The sequence below is a fragment of the Podarcis filfolensis genome (genome assembly GCF_964270895.1).
Source record: "Podarcis filfolensis genome assembly, chromosome: 2".
Taxonomy (NCBI): domain Eukaryota; kingdom Metazoa; phylum Chordata; class Lepidosauria; order Squamata; family Lacertidae; genus Podarcis; species Podarcis filfolensis.
Window position 1 is genome coordinate 6337688 of NC_139605.1, and position 12520 is coordinate 6350207.

At 48.5% G+C, this 12520-nt stretch overlaps 1 protein-coding gene across 1 annotated transcript; it reads left to right on the forward strand.

Moving 5' to 3' along the window:
* Positions 1–910: 910 nt before the first annotated feature.
* On the forward strand, positions 911–12224 carry LOC310756661 (uncharacterized protein). Its single transcript, XM_083601179.1, has 4 exons — positions 911–1285; positions 2789–3786; positions 5253–5379; positions 7214–12224. The coding sequence occupies exons 2-4, from the start codon at positions 2995–2997 to the stop codon at positions 8314–8316; spliced, it is 2022 nt and encodes a 673-aa protein (XP_083457305.1). The 5' UTR covers positions 911–1285; positions 2789–2994; the 3' UTR covers positions 8317–12224.
* Positions 12225–12520: the final 296 nt, after the last annotated feature.

The following is a 12520-nucleotide window of genomic DNA, read 5'->3' on the forward strand; positions in this document are numbered from 1 at the left end:
ACTCATTAACAAAAACGTGTGCGGCACAAACCGGGTATAAATAATAAATTATTATAATTTACTGCAACACACTTTACGAGGGGCTGCCTTTGAAGGTGACACGCAAACAATCCAGAATGCGGCAGCTAGACTGGTGACTGGGAGCAGCTGCCGAGACCATATAACACCGGTCCTGAAAGACCTACATTGGCTCCCAGTACGTTTCCAAGCACAATTCAAAGTGTTGGTGCTGATCTTTAAAGCCCTAAACGGCCTCAGCCCAGTATACCTGAAGGAGCGTCTCCACCCCCATCGTTCTGCCTGGACACTGAGATCCAGCTCTGAGGGCCTTCTGGCGGTTCCCTCACTGCGAGAAGTGAGGTTACAGGGAACAAATCAGAGGGCCTTCTCGGTGGTGGTGCCAGCCCTGTGGAACACTCTCCCAGCAGATGTCAAGGAAATAAACAACTATCTGACTTTTAGAAGATATCTGAAGGCAGCCCTGTTTAGGGAAGTTTTTTATGTCTCATGTTTTATCGTGTTTTTAATATTCTGTTGGGAGCCGCACAGAGTGGCTGGGGAAACCCAGTCAGTCAGATGGGCAGGGTATAAATGATAAATAATAATAATAATAATAATAATTATTATTATTATTATTATTATTATTATTATTATTATTATTATTATTATTATTATTACTACAAAGCTTTGCATTTCTTTAGATTGAGTGGCATTGGCACAACGTCTCCACGTTGTCAAGTCAGTTGCCGGGCAAGCAGGGTATGGACAGGTTTGGATTTGCAAAGGAGAGGTCCATTTCTCCCTTGATCAAACGAAGAGTCCGACACGACTAAATGACTAAACAACAACAAAAACCGGATTGCAGTTTCAGAGTACTACCCTCACCTTGCGGACTGCAGCCTCGCTGCACTCTCCTGACCCTGCGGATTGCAGCCTGACAGCCCAATCCCAGCCCCTCTCCAAAAGGGGTTACAGCTGCCTTGAACTGAGAGCATCTCTTCCTTCCAGGCAAACGGGGCGAAGGCTGCAGCCTTGCAGAGCAAGCAAGCAAGCAAGCAAGCAGCTGTCGAGCTTTCTTCTCTTTGCACGGAAGGGTTAAGCAGACCGAGGCTGCCTTTCCCAGAGTGGACGGGGAAAGCCATCGGGAGCCTTGGGGGAGGCCATCATTTCCTCTTCCTCGCCTTTTGTGGCGGAGCAGCTGCAGCAGGAGGAGGCGACGCGTCCCGGCAGCTTGGCCTCCCGCGCGCCCTTTTGCAACCAGGCGCCCCTGCGCTCGCGGGAGCAGGTAAAGCATTTCCTTCCATTGCACCTTGCAGGGGGGAAAAGCAAAAAAAAATAGCAGGCTGGGCGCAGCCCCCAGTGCGCATGAGTGGCTGGGCTGGCGGGGACAGGAGAAGGGCAAAGGCTCGGTGGGGGGCGGCTGGGGCTGAGCACCTAGCTTTGGAGAGTTGCAAGGGACCCTCAGGGGTCATCCAGCCCAACCCCCTTGCAATGCAGGAATCTCAGCTCAAGCAGCTATGGCAGATAGCCAGCCAACCTCTGCTTGAAAACCTCCAAGGAAGGAGAGTTGTAGAGTTGCAAGGGATCCCCCCCGGGTCATCTAGTCCAACCCACTGCGATGCTGGAAAGCCTTGGCCAACTGTACAGGTGCTTATTCTTCCTGGGTTTTTTATGTGTGAGAGATAGAAGCTAGCCTTTCAGTGTTTTCCTTTGTACCTCCCCGCCCCCCTGGAAAACTTACTGTGGGTGCCCATCGCCGCCCCCCAGCCCAGCCCAGAAACCTGATCTTTGGGTGAAATGTAGCTCAGTTCGTAAAAGCACAAGACTCTTAGTCTCAGGGTTGGGGATTTGAGCCCCACTATTCTCACCCACTATTCTCAGGTCTCTTTTTTTGTCCAAAGTAAAATGTTACTCTAGGTAAAATGAAAACATAAATTGAGAGAAGAATAAGAGGAAATGGGGGAGAAAGAGAGGGGGGAATAGATAAAATAGCGCGGGGGGGGCTATTAAAAGAAAGAGGGGGAGTTAAGAAACTTAAGAACTTCCAATTCTTTGTCAGCTATATAGAAACATTATTCGATTTGTCCACTCCAAAATAACATCCAGCGCAGCTACTTTCTATTAATCAGTATACCTGAAGGAGCGTCTCCACCCCCCATCGTTCTCCCCGGACACTGAGGTCCAGCTCTGAGGGCTTTCTGGCAGTTCCCTCGCTGCGAGAAGCCAAGTTACAGGGAACCAGGCAGAGGGCCTTCTCGGTGGTGGGACCCCCGCGTGGAACGCCCAACTACCAGACTTTTAGAAGACATCTGAAGGCAGCCCTGTTTAGGGAAGCTTTTAATGTTTAATAGATTATTGCATTTTAATATTCTGTTGGAAGTTGCCCAGAGTGGCTGGGGAAACCCAGCCAGGTGGGCGGGGTATAAATAATAAATTATTATTATTATTATTATTATTATTATTATTATTATTATTATTTATACCTTCATACTTCGAACCCAAATGTCGTTATTTCATTATCTTTTTCACCCCAAAAGTCTTACGAGAGGTTTCCAATCTTTAGTAAACGTTAACCACGACTTTTCTCTGATCAAACATGTCAATTTCGCCACCTTGAATAATTTTAGTAACCGTTCCTCCATTGTTGGTAACGGTGAGTCTTTCCGTCTTTGTGCAGGTAAAAGTCTCGCCGCTAAAAGTATAACCTGGCTGCTGTAATCATGTATCTTTCCAATTCTTCACTTTCTCATCTTTCTGCATCTTTTTCCCCCTTTTCTTCACCTCCCAGGAAAAGCCCCTTCAACTCCAGTAGTGAAACAGCTGTGTTGCCTAAACATGCCCTAAGCCTCTTGTTGGAGCAGCCAGAGAATGGGTGGATAATTCAAGCTGCGTCCGTCTGTCCTGCATACTTTCGTGTATTTGCGTTCTGGTATCCCTGATCAAATCCAAGACTGCGAGAGTGTGACCAGGGCGGCCGCCGTTCCAGAATCCATCATGAGACACAAAATGGTCCCGGAGAAAGGACAAACTCAGAACACAGACTTCCGGGACCGGGTCCCCATGGAGCAGTCAGTGCCCGGAAGCAGGAACCAGCCGGAGGAAAAGCTGCGCCGAACTGGCCCCGAGCCTGGCGAGGCGTCGGAGGGAGCCACTCGAGCGTCTCCTGAACTCGAGGCCGGGAATGACCGAGGCCCCACGAAGAAGGAGATCCCAGAGAAGATGACGAACGAGCCGGGAGAGAGGCGGTTGAAATACCTGGACCCTCGGGCCGCCTCCAAGTCCCGCAATGCGGGGTGGGCGGACCCCGAGCGACTGGAATCTGAGCCATGGGAGAACTCCAAGTCTTGCTTGGCCTCCTTGGAAGGAGCGGCTGAGGCCTACCGGAAGTTCAGAGGCCTGCCGGATCTCAGGAGGGAAAGCCAGGGGGATTGCAGGACCCCCAAGATGGAGGACGAGAGGAAGGCGAGGGAGGATCTCCTCAGAGAAGATTTGGCCGCTATGGACGTGCAGAGGACTCTGTTCCGGGAGTTCCGCTACCAGGAGGCCGAAGGTCCCCGCGAGGCCTGTAGTCGTCTCTGGTACCTCTGCCACCGGTGGCTGAAGCCAGAGAGGCACTCCAAGGAGCAGATCCTGGAGCTGGTGATCCTTGAGCAGTTCCTAGCCATCCTTCCCTCAGAGCTGCAGAGCTGGGTCAAGGCCAGTTGCCCCCAGACGTGTGACCAGGCGGTGGCCCTGGCAGAGGACTTTGTGCCCAGGCGGCAAGAAAATAGGCGTCTGGAGCGGGAGGTGAGAGCGCTTTCTTGAAGCGGTCCCAGGGGGCCGCTTCCATTTCGTTTCTTGTGCGGAATGGAAGTCAAGGGGCCGATCTGCATAACAGCCGGTCGTTGTGCACATTCTCCAGATCTCTGGGAGAATGTGCACAAAACCCAAAGAGGACATTGGGCACGTCTCTCGGCCAGCGTACATAATCTCCAACAAGCCTTGGAGAACGTCCATACGTCAGCTTGATTTTGTGCATTCTCCGGTCATTGTGCATAATCTCCAACACGGCTTGAGAATGTGCATTAATTCACAACCTCGTTTTGTACATTCTCTGGCTGATCTGTCTTGATATCAGGCAGGTTCCCTTCCTTGCACTCTTTTCAACACCTGCTCAACACATTTTTGTTTAGCCAGACCTGCCCAAATTTATAGAATGGTTGATGAAAGTTTTGATCTGTTTTTAGGCTAATGTTATTTTGACTTTCCGAAAGCGTTAAATTATTGCTATTATTCCTTATTCCTCTTTTTTCAATGTATTTCATTGACTTTTTAAAATAACATGAAATAACAACACACCCACCTACCAACATTGCCCCCTTCGTATACCCCCCACACCAAATACAGATCTCTTATGGGATAAAATTATTCCAAAGTGCGAGTCTGGATGGTGCCACTGGGAGTGATAGACCATTGCATATTTAATATGGGTGCCATGTCACTCTGAAGCTATCCTCTTCTCCTTTTCCGGCTCATCCCTTGGCTTCCGTAGTTAAATTTTCAGAGAGCGCTAATGTCCATCCTTTTTTGTTTCTACTATGGTCATTCTAGATGCAGGGACTTCCAGTTTTGAGCAATAAGTTGTCTAGCAGCTAAAAAAAGGAAGGTGATTAGCTCTTTTCATCTCAAATTAACGTTACCTTCATCAGAAATGGTTAGCAAAACCAAGGTTTGAGGTGTGGTTAATTCTTCTTATGGATAGTTTTATTCTTTTTATCTTTTCCAAAAACTGCTTTGAGGTTTGTTTTTACTGTCAAGCAACGTATAATTTTTGTGAACTAAACATAAGCCCCTCATATATAGATCATGGGTAGGCAAACTAAGGCCCGGGGGCCGGATCTGGCCCAATCGCCTTCTAAATCCGGCCTGTGGACGGTCCGGGAACCAGCGTGTTTTTACATGAGTAGAATGTGTCCTTTTATTTAAAATGTATCTCTGGGTTATTTGTGGTGCCTGCCTGGTGTTTTTACGTGAGTAGAATGTGTCCTTTTATTTAAAATGCATCTCTGGGTTATTTGTGGGGCATAGGAATTCGTTCATATATTTTTTTCAAAATATAGTCCGGCCCCCCACAAGGTCTGAGGGACAGTGGACTGCCGCTCTGCTGAAAAAGTTTGCTGACCCCTGATATAGATGGAGCTGGTAGATAGAGATATTCATATATGCATACATTTTTCAATTTTGATTCCACCCCCTGCCCTGCTGTGTTTCAGAGGCCGGCGTTAATCCAGGAGGTAGCTTTGAACTTCCACACGGCTGAGCCGTCCCCAGCTATCCCCAGGGAGAAAGCACTTCGCTCCGAGGTCAAGCAAGAAGGAAACGATGACACTGATTCGGAGGGTAAGGGCTCTGTGTGGTTTTTCTTCTTCATTGTCCCTTCCTTCCTTCCTTCCTTCCTTCCTTCCTTCCTTCCTTCCTTCCTTCCTCTTTCTTTCTTTCTTTCTTTCTTTCTTTCTTTCTTTCTTTCTTTCTTTCCTTCCTTCCTTCTTTCCTTCTTTCCTTCTTTCCTTCTTTCCTTCTTTCCTTCTTTCTTTCAGTTGGCTTTTTCTCCCTGGCACCATCTCCCATGCCTGATATTTTTGAGATTATGTGGTTTTTCAGATTAAAATTTTACAGTCACATTTCCAGCATAAAACATAAAATCCCTTGGGATTTTGACACCTATAATTCCTTTTAAAAAAGGCTTCAGTTTGTGTTTGTTTTTTTAAGAAAAAAGTTATTTTAAACATTTTTTTAACTCATATATCATTTCCCAAAATTCTTTTACTAACATTTCCACCATGTAAGTTAAAAGGTGCCTTTTTTTCCATTTCCAACATACGTTTGACCCTGTTTTATACATGTTTGCTAATTTACTGGGAGTTAAATACCAACGGAACATCATTTTCATATAATTTTATTTCAACATGTAATATGCTGTGAATTTTAAATCCCGATTCCATAACTTCTCCCATGCTGTAAATTGTATATCATACCCAAAATCTCAGTGTATCATTACCGATTTAACCTGTTAGTAATGCTATTATTCCAGAGAGTATACTATTATTAACAAGTCTTTATAATCTTTATAAATGCCTTCCAAGTATCATTATATTTATCCACACTCAGCCTGCGTCTAAAAGCAGTTTGTTCATATGTTGGCAGAGTTGCCAAAGCATTATCTTTCTGGTGAATCAGTGTCAGTCTTCCGGCAGAAGTAAGGGCACAAAGAATCTGCGTTGTCCAGCTGTCAAACCCCAAATAATGGGTACAGTCAAATCTCGGTTCTTGAATGGCTCCATTCGACTCCCGAACACCAAAAACCCAGAAGTGAGTGTTCCAGTTTTCGAATGTTCTTCGGAAGCTGAATTTCCGAACAGGCAAGAACAAGCCGAATGTTTGACAACCAAGGTTTGACTGTACGTGGTTTAGGATCATTTGTCTCCCACGGTAGTTTGACATCTTTCCGCAGGGCCTGCAAGACGGAGCTGATCCGCCTGACCTTTGGTCTGACCCTTATGTTTTCCTCCCCTTATGGTTTTGATCTATGGGCTACTATTAAAATGAGGCTGCATTTTAAATTGTATTTTCACCCGTATTTTAATAAATTGGTTTTGTTTTTTTGTTTCCCCCCATTATGTTTTTATTGTAATTTTACTGGTGTTAGCTGCTCTGAGCCTAGCTCTGGCCGGGGAGGGCGGGGTATAAATAAAATATTATTACTACTACTACTACAATTATTATTATTATTATTATTATTACCACCACCCTATTGGCCCAGATATAAGCCGCACTTTCCCCCCAAATTCTGACCATGAAAAGTTAAAGTGCGGCTTAAATTCCCTACCTTACAGAATTTGCCTTTTTTGGAATATCGCTGCTGAAACACACATACGGCAAAACGGAATGGGTGTGAATGCCAGCAGAATTTTAAGGGAGTAGCTTATATTCAGGAATTGCCTTTTTTCCCTCTCCGCCCCCCCCCTTTGAATTTTAAAGGTGTGGCTTATATTCGGGTACGGCTTATATTCTGGCCAATATGGTAGTTACACATCCTAGTATTTTTCTCCCAAAATTTGTAAGCGTTGCACATTGCGTAAACATATGTTCCACGTGGTGAGATGGACCATTGGCCCAGTCAGGGCCCCTTGACATCCTTGCGTAGCTTCTCAGCTTCTCCCGTCTGTCCCTGCAGGTGACGACGGGTGGGTGATCGAGGCAGCGCAAGACAATTCCCCTCTGCAGGATCCTGAGCCGGCAAAGATCTGTGGGTCCTCGTGGGACAGGATCCCTTGGTCCCAAGAGGATGGCGAAGCTTCCGTGAGTCACGGCGACGACGGCCCGCAAAGGAGCAAGGAGAAACGCCAAGAGCAGAGGGCGTCCGAGAGCGCCCCTTGCGTCGGGGACGGAGGAGGCCAAAGCCAAGCGGTCGTCGTCAAGAGGAGGCGGCGCAGTCGAGGGAAGAAGACGTGCGGCGTGTGTGGGAAGACCTTCAGCCGGAGCACCGTGCTGGCAGCGCACCAGCGGACGCATACGGGCGAGAAGCCGTTCATGTGCCAGAGCTGCGGGAAGTGCTTCAGCTTCAAGTCGACGCTGGTGGCGCATGAGAGGACGCACACGGGCGAGAGGCCCTACACCTGCGACCAGTGCGGGAAGAGCTTTACCGTCAGCTCGGTGCTGACGCGCCACTACCGCGTCCACATCGAGAAGGAGCTGTTCGGCTGCTCCGAGTGCGGCAAGAGCTTCGCCCAGAAGTCGCAGCTCCACAACCACCAGAAGGTGCACGTGCGGGAGAAGCCCTTCAAGTGCGCTCAGTGCGGCGAGGGCTTCAGCCGCGGCTCCAGCCTCAAGAAGCACGAGGGCTCGCACACGGGCGAGAAGCCCTTCAAGTGCCCCGACTGCGACAAGTCCTTCAACACGTCCTCGCAGCTGGTCAAGCACCACCGCGTCCACACCGGGGAGAGGCCCTACACGTGCGCCGAGTGCGGGAAGAGCTTCAGCCAATGGCAGATCCTCATGGTCCACCAGAGGACCCACACGGGCGAGAAGCCCTTCAAGTGCGCCACCTGCGGCAAATGCTTTTCCGACCGCGCCGTCCACATCCGGCACCAGAAGGTCCACACGGGCGAGAGGCCGCACCAGTGCGCCACCTGCGGCAAACGGTTCACCCACCGCACCGTCCTGGTCAAGCACCAGAAGATCCACATGCGTGAAGCCTTGAACATGCTGCGGCTGCAGGAGGAGGAGGAGCAGAAGCAGCGGTTGGAGCCGCCGCCGCCGCCCGAGGGAGCCTCGTAAAAGCTCAGGAGTATCGCCAAATGCCTTGGGAGAGATGCCATGCAGACGACCATGTACTCCAGGGGGGTTGGGAACTGTGGGGTCCTCTCGGGTGTTGCCAGGCTCGCATCAGCCCTGGGCGACGCAGCCAAGGACCTGGGTGATGGTTCCCCATCCCTGTGCTATGAGTAACCCAGATGGTGCCTTCCAGATTTTGTTGGACTCCATCTCCCATCAGTGCTGATCAGAGAAGGCAGGAGATGTAGTCAAGTCACATCTTAGAGGGCCATACTTTCCCCCCTTTTTTCTTTTCTTTTTTGATGCGCATTGCCATTCATTTATTTATTTTTTATGCATTTTCCAATATCCAATTTATACATCACATTTTTTCCATCATACAGTATTTACAGACTTCCCAACCCAGCGCTTTGAGGCATTCTAGATATACAGCAGTACCTTGGTTGTCGAACTTAATCTGTTCCGGGAGTCCGTTTGATTCCCGAAACGGTTCGGAAACCAAGGTTGGCTGCAGGAGCTTCCTGGTACTCAATCGGAAGCCGCGTCAGACGTTCAGCTTCCAAAAACGTTCGCAAACAGGAACATTCACTTCCGGGTTTGCGGTGTTTGGGAGCCAGAACATTCAAATCGCAAGGCGTTCACAAACCAAGGTACGACTGTACCTTGTTTCGCTCCATATCAGGTACTTCACCCACCCAAATTTCCCCCCTTTTCGTTATAGTTGCTCATAAAGTTACCCCAGCTTGAAAGTTTATTTTGGTATCATCTTCTCCAAAGCTTTCCCACTCGTCCCTTATCCGATGGTCATCCTGGTTCCTTATTTCGGCCGTCATATTAGCCAGTCCTGCAAATTCCATCCGCTTCTGCAGCCGTTGTTCTTGGGATTCCTCTCTCCAGTTTTTAGCGTAGACTGTTCTAGCTGGTTTCCTCTGGCTGTAGTCAAAGTGGTTCCTTCCAAATGTTGCTGTACTCCATCGCCCATCCTTCTCAGCCTGCACAGTCAGGGATGATGGGAGATGTAGCCAGAGAACCACAGCTTCCCCCCATTCCTGATATAAACAAGCAAACCACGGTTTCCCCAAGCAGAGATCTTTTGTTTTTGTTCCAGAACAGAAGTGGATGCTTCTCATCTCCAGAACTTAAAAGGGGATGCTTGTGAGCCTAAAGCTCATGGAGACTTGCCCCCCTGCCCCCCAATAGGTCGGGTAACCATGCATTTCCCATTAAATCTGACGGCCCACAACTCCCCCCATTTCTGGTTCAAACCACGGTTCCTCCACACCTGCAGTTTAGAATGCTGCAGCTTTGCCATCCCAGATTAACCCCACGGTAGTCTGTAGCTGCATGCGCACATATCGTCTTCCGCAACCTGGCGTCTTCCAGATGTTTTGTCCTCCCAGTTCTCATCAGCATGGCCGGCGTTCAGCGATGAGGGGAGTAAAGGGTAGTATGACCCCATGGCAAACCCCTCTATGAGGCTTCGGTGGCAGGTTTCCACGCCTTCGCCTCTGAGTAGGGGAAGAACACACATTCACCCCACTCCCACCTGGCTGGACACCACAGACTGCCCCCCCCAAGGTACCCACACACCACTGTAAGCTTCAGTGGGGTAAAATTAAGAATGGGGAACACTTGGCTCTTAGGGTGCTATTGGTCTCCAGTGCCCGTTAATGCTGACCATTCACAACTGTGGCCGCTCAGGCTGGTAGGACTTGAACCACCATGTTGGCTGACCCTTCCAAAGTGAATTATTATTACAGTGGTACCTCGGTTTTCAAACGTAATCAATTCCGGAAGTCCGTTCGAGTTCCAAAACATTCAAAAACCGAAAGCGGAAGCCTCAAAAACCGAGGTGTTTACTTCCAGGTTTTCGGCGTTCGTGTTCTGAAATGTTTGACTACGGAGGTGTTCTAAAACCGAGGTACCACTGTATTATTATTATTATTATTCTTTCTGTTATGATGGTGATCTAATATATTCTTACCCCGCTTTTCTCCCAAACTTAAGGTGGCTTGCAGCATTTAAAACAGGCATAATTAACTTCAAATAAAAACAAGCAGGTTAAAAGCAGAACGTAAACTACATAAAATCATGTTTAAAACCAGTGCTAAAAGTACAGTTTGCCCTGACAGCAGCCTGGGGTCAGCTTCATCTGTGTCTACAGTCTGAATAAGAAGGTCCAAGCCTGCCTCCTTCCTGCAACCCCAGCCTCTTGCCCACTAGATGTTTTGGACCGCAATGGCCTCGTTGGCTGGGAGTTGTAGTCTGGGAACACCTGGTGGGTGAGAGGCTGAGGGCAGCTGCTGTGAATCGGGGGTGGAATCCAGCACCCTCATTCTGGCAGCACAAGGATTTACATTTGCACAATGGAACTTCCTGGATGCCAAGATCCAAGTTGGACAAGTACTCTTTGATGAGAGAATCTGTAAAGTATGCCCTTCCAATGGAGTTCCAAAACATCCCCTTTGTAAAGTTTCTTTCCAAAGTTTCCCTCTTTCCCCAGCATAGGAAAAGGTACACGTTGGGTAAGTTAAAAATTGGTTTAGTTACCAATTCTCCAAAGGTCAGATTCATGTAGTTGAGCTGGCGGCAGAGTCGTTGGCATCTGTCTGGTATAGGAACTTGAGAGTGGCTTGAGAAAGCCATGCGGTTGAGCTGCAAGAACCAGCTCTAGCCTTTTCACATGCTGAGCTTCTCAGGTAGGTGAACAATAGTCTTGATTCCCTATATCCTCCCCAGGTCAGCTAAGCCTGGCAGGACAGCTTACTCTATGGTCTTAACCCCTTCATGCACTAATTAGACTTAGGCGTGTTGGTTATATGTGGCTGGTTATCCAACATTTTCTGTCCCGCAAGCTTCCTAAATCTGCTTTTGAGGGTTGCCCAGGGGGAGGGAACTCCAGAACAGATTTAAGGGGTGCATGGGAAGAGGAGGAGGGCAGGAGTTTTGTTGCACCAGCAGAAATCCTTATGCTAACGGAACCAATGACTTATTGCTACGTTGTACTACGGGAGGGTTGTTGCACTCTTCTCATCGTTCAAGAATTCCATTTTGCCAGTCGGAATGATTCCCCGCCTCTCCTCCTGCCACATGCTGCTCTGACACAAACACACCCCGTCAATTTTGGGGTGTGTGGAGGGAGGGGAACTCCTGTTGCGCAAGCAGAAGTCCTTGCACCGAGCTTCCACTGTGGGGACTTGTGAGGTGATCCCCACTCCATACCTCCTCAAACGATCCTGAGCCATTCTGTAATAACACAGAAGCCCGAATGCCAAAAACTGGAAATAACAAAACCTCTCTGAACGTTGCATCAAGACAGACTTGCTGTGGATGGTGAACAGGCCAAAAGAGGCCCAACAAGCTGCACTCTTTCTCCAAAATGGCGGACCCCACACAGGATTCTCTTGGGAAAAAAGATGAAATCCCACCAAAGGAATTTTCTGGATTCAAACTCCCAGCAGGCAGTTCCAAAACGGGATAATCTGGAGTCCATCATCTGAAGGGCCACCCAAAATGGTTTGTGTGCACCTCCTTGCTATAAAAGCTCTTGGCTTGGCAATCAAAAACTTCCGCATTTATGGGATGCCAGTGAACCCGCCTCTCTCAGAGTCCTCGTCTTTGAAGCTATGCACTCAATTGAATGGATGACGCATCTAGACAGACAGTTGAAGCAGTGAGGAGTCTGTTGGAGTTCTCTGCATGTGCATTGACTAGTAGTGGGTAGATTATTTTTTTCTTGGGATGGGATGGGGGCGGAAACAATTCTTCACTGAATTGTTCTTTGGGGGTGCAGTTCTCTCAATTTCTGACTCCAGAGACTTGACGATATCCTGTCCTCGTTATAACAGTAAGAGGGTATTGTATATGATAGAAACTGATTAAAGAAAAACGTAAGAAGTGCCTAATAACTGTACCCGTCTCTGAGAGGTTTTCCTTTGGCTCCTCTTTGTTTAATGCTGGGACTGAGGTGCTGAACGCCCCTTCCAGTTCTGCTCTGGTGCCTAATTTCCACCTGCGGAAGCAGTCGAGTTCTCTGTTGGGTCCGGCGCTCTGGGTAGAGACCTATTGCGGTCTGGAGTGTCTGGAGGCGGTTGGAGGATGGATGGTGGCTAACAGATTGAGGTTGATTCCTGACAAGACAGAAGTACTGTTTTTGGCGGACAGAGGGTGGGCAGGTGTGGAGGACTCCCTGGTCCTGAATGGGGTA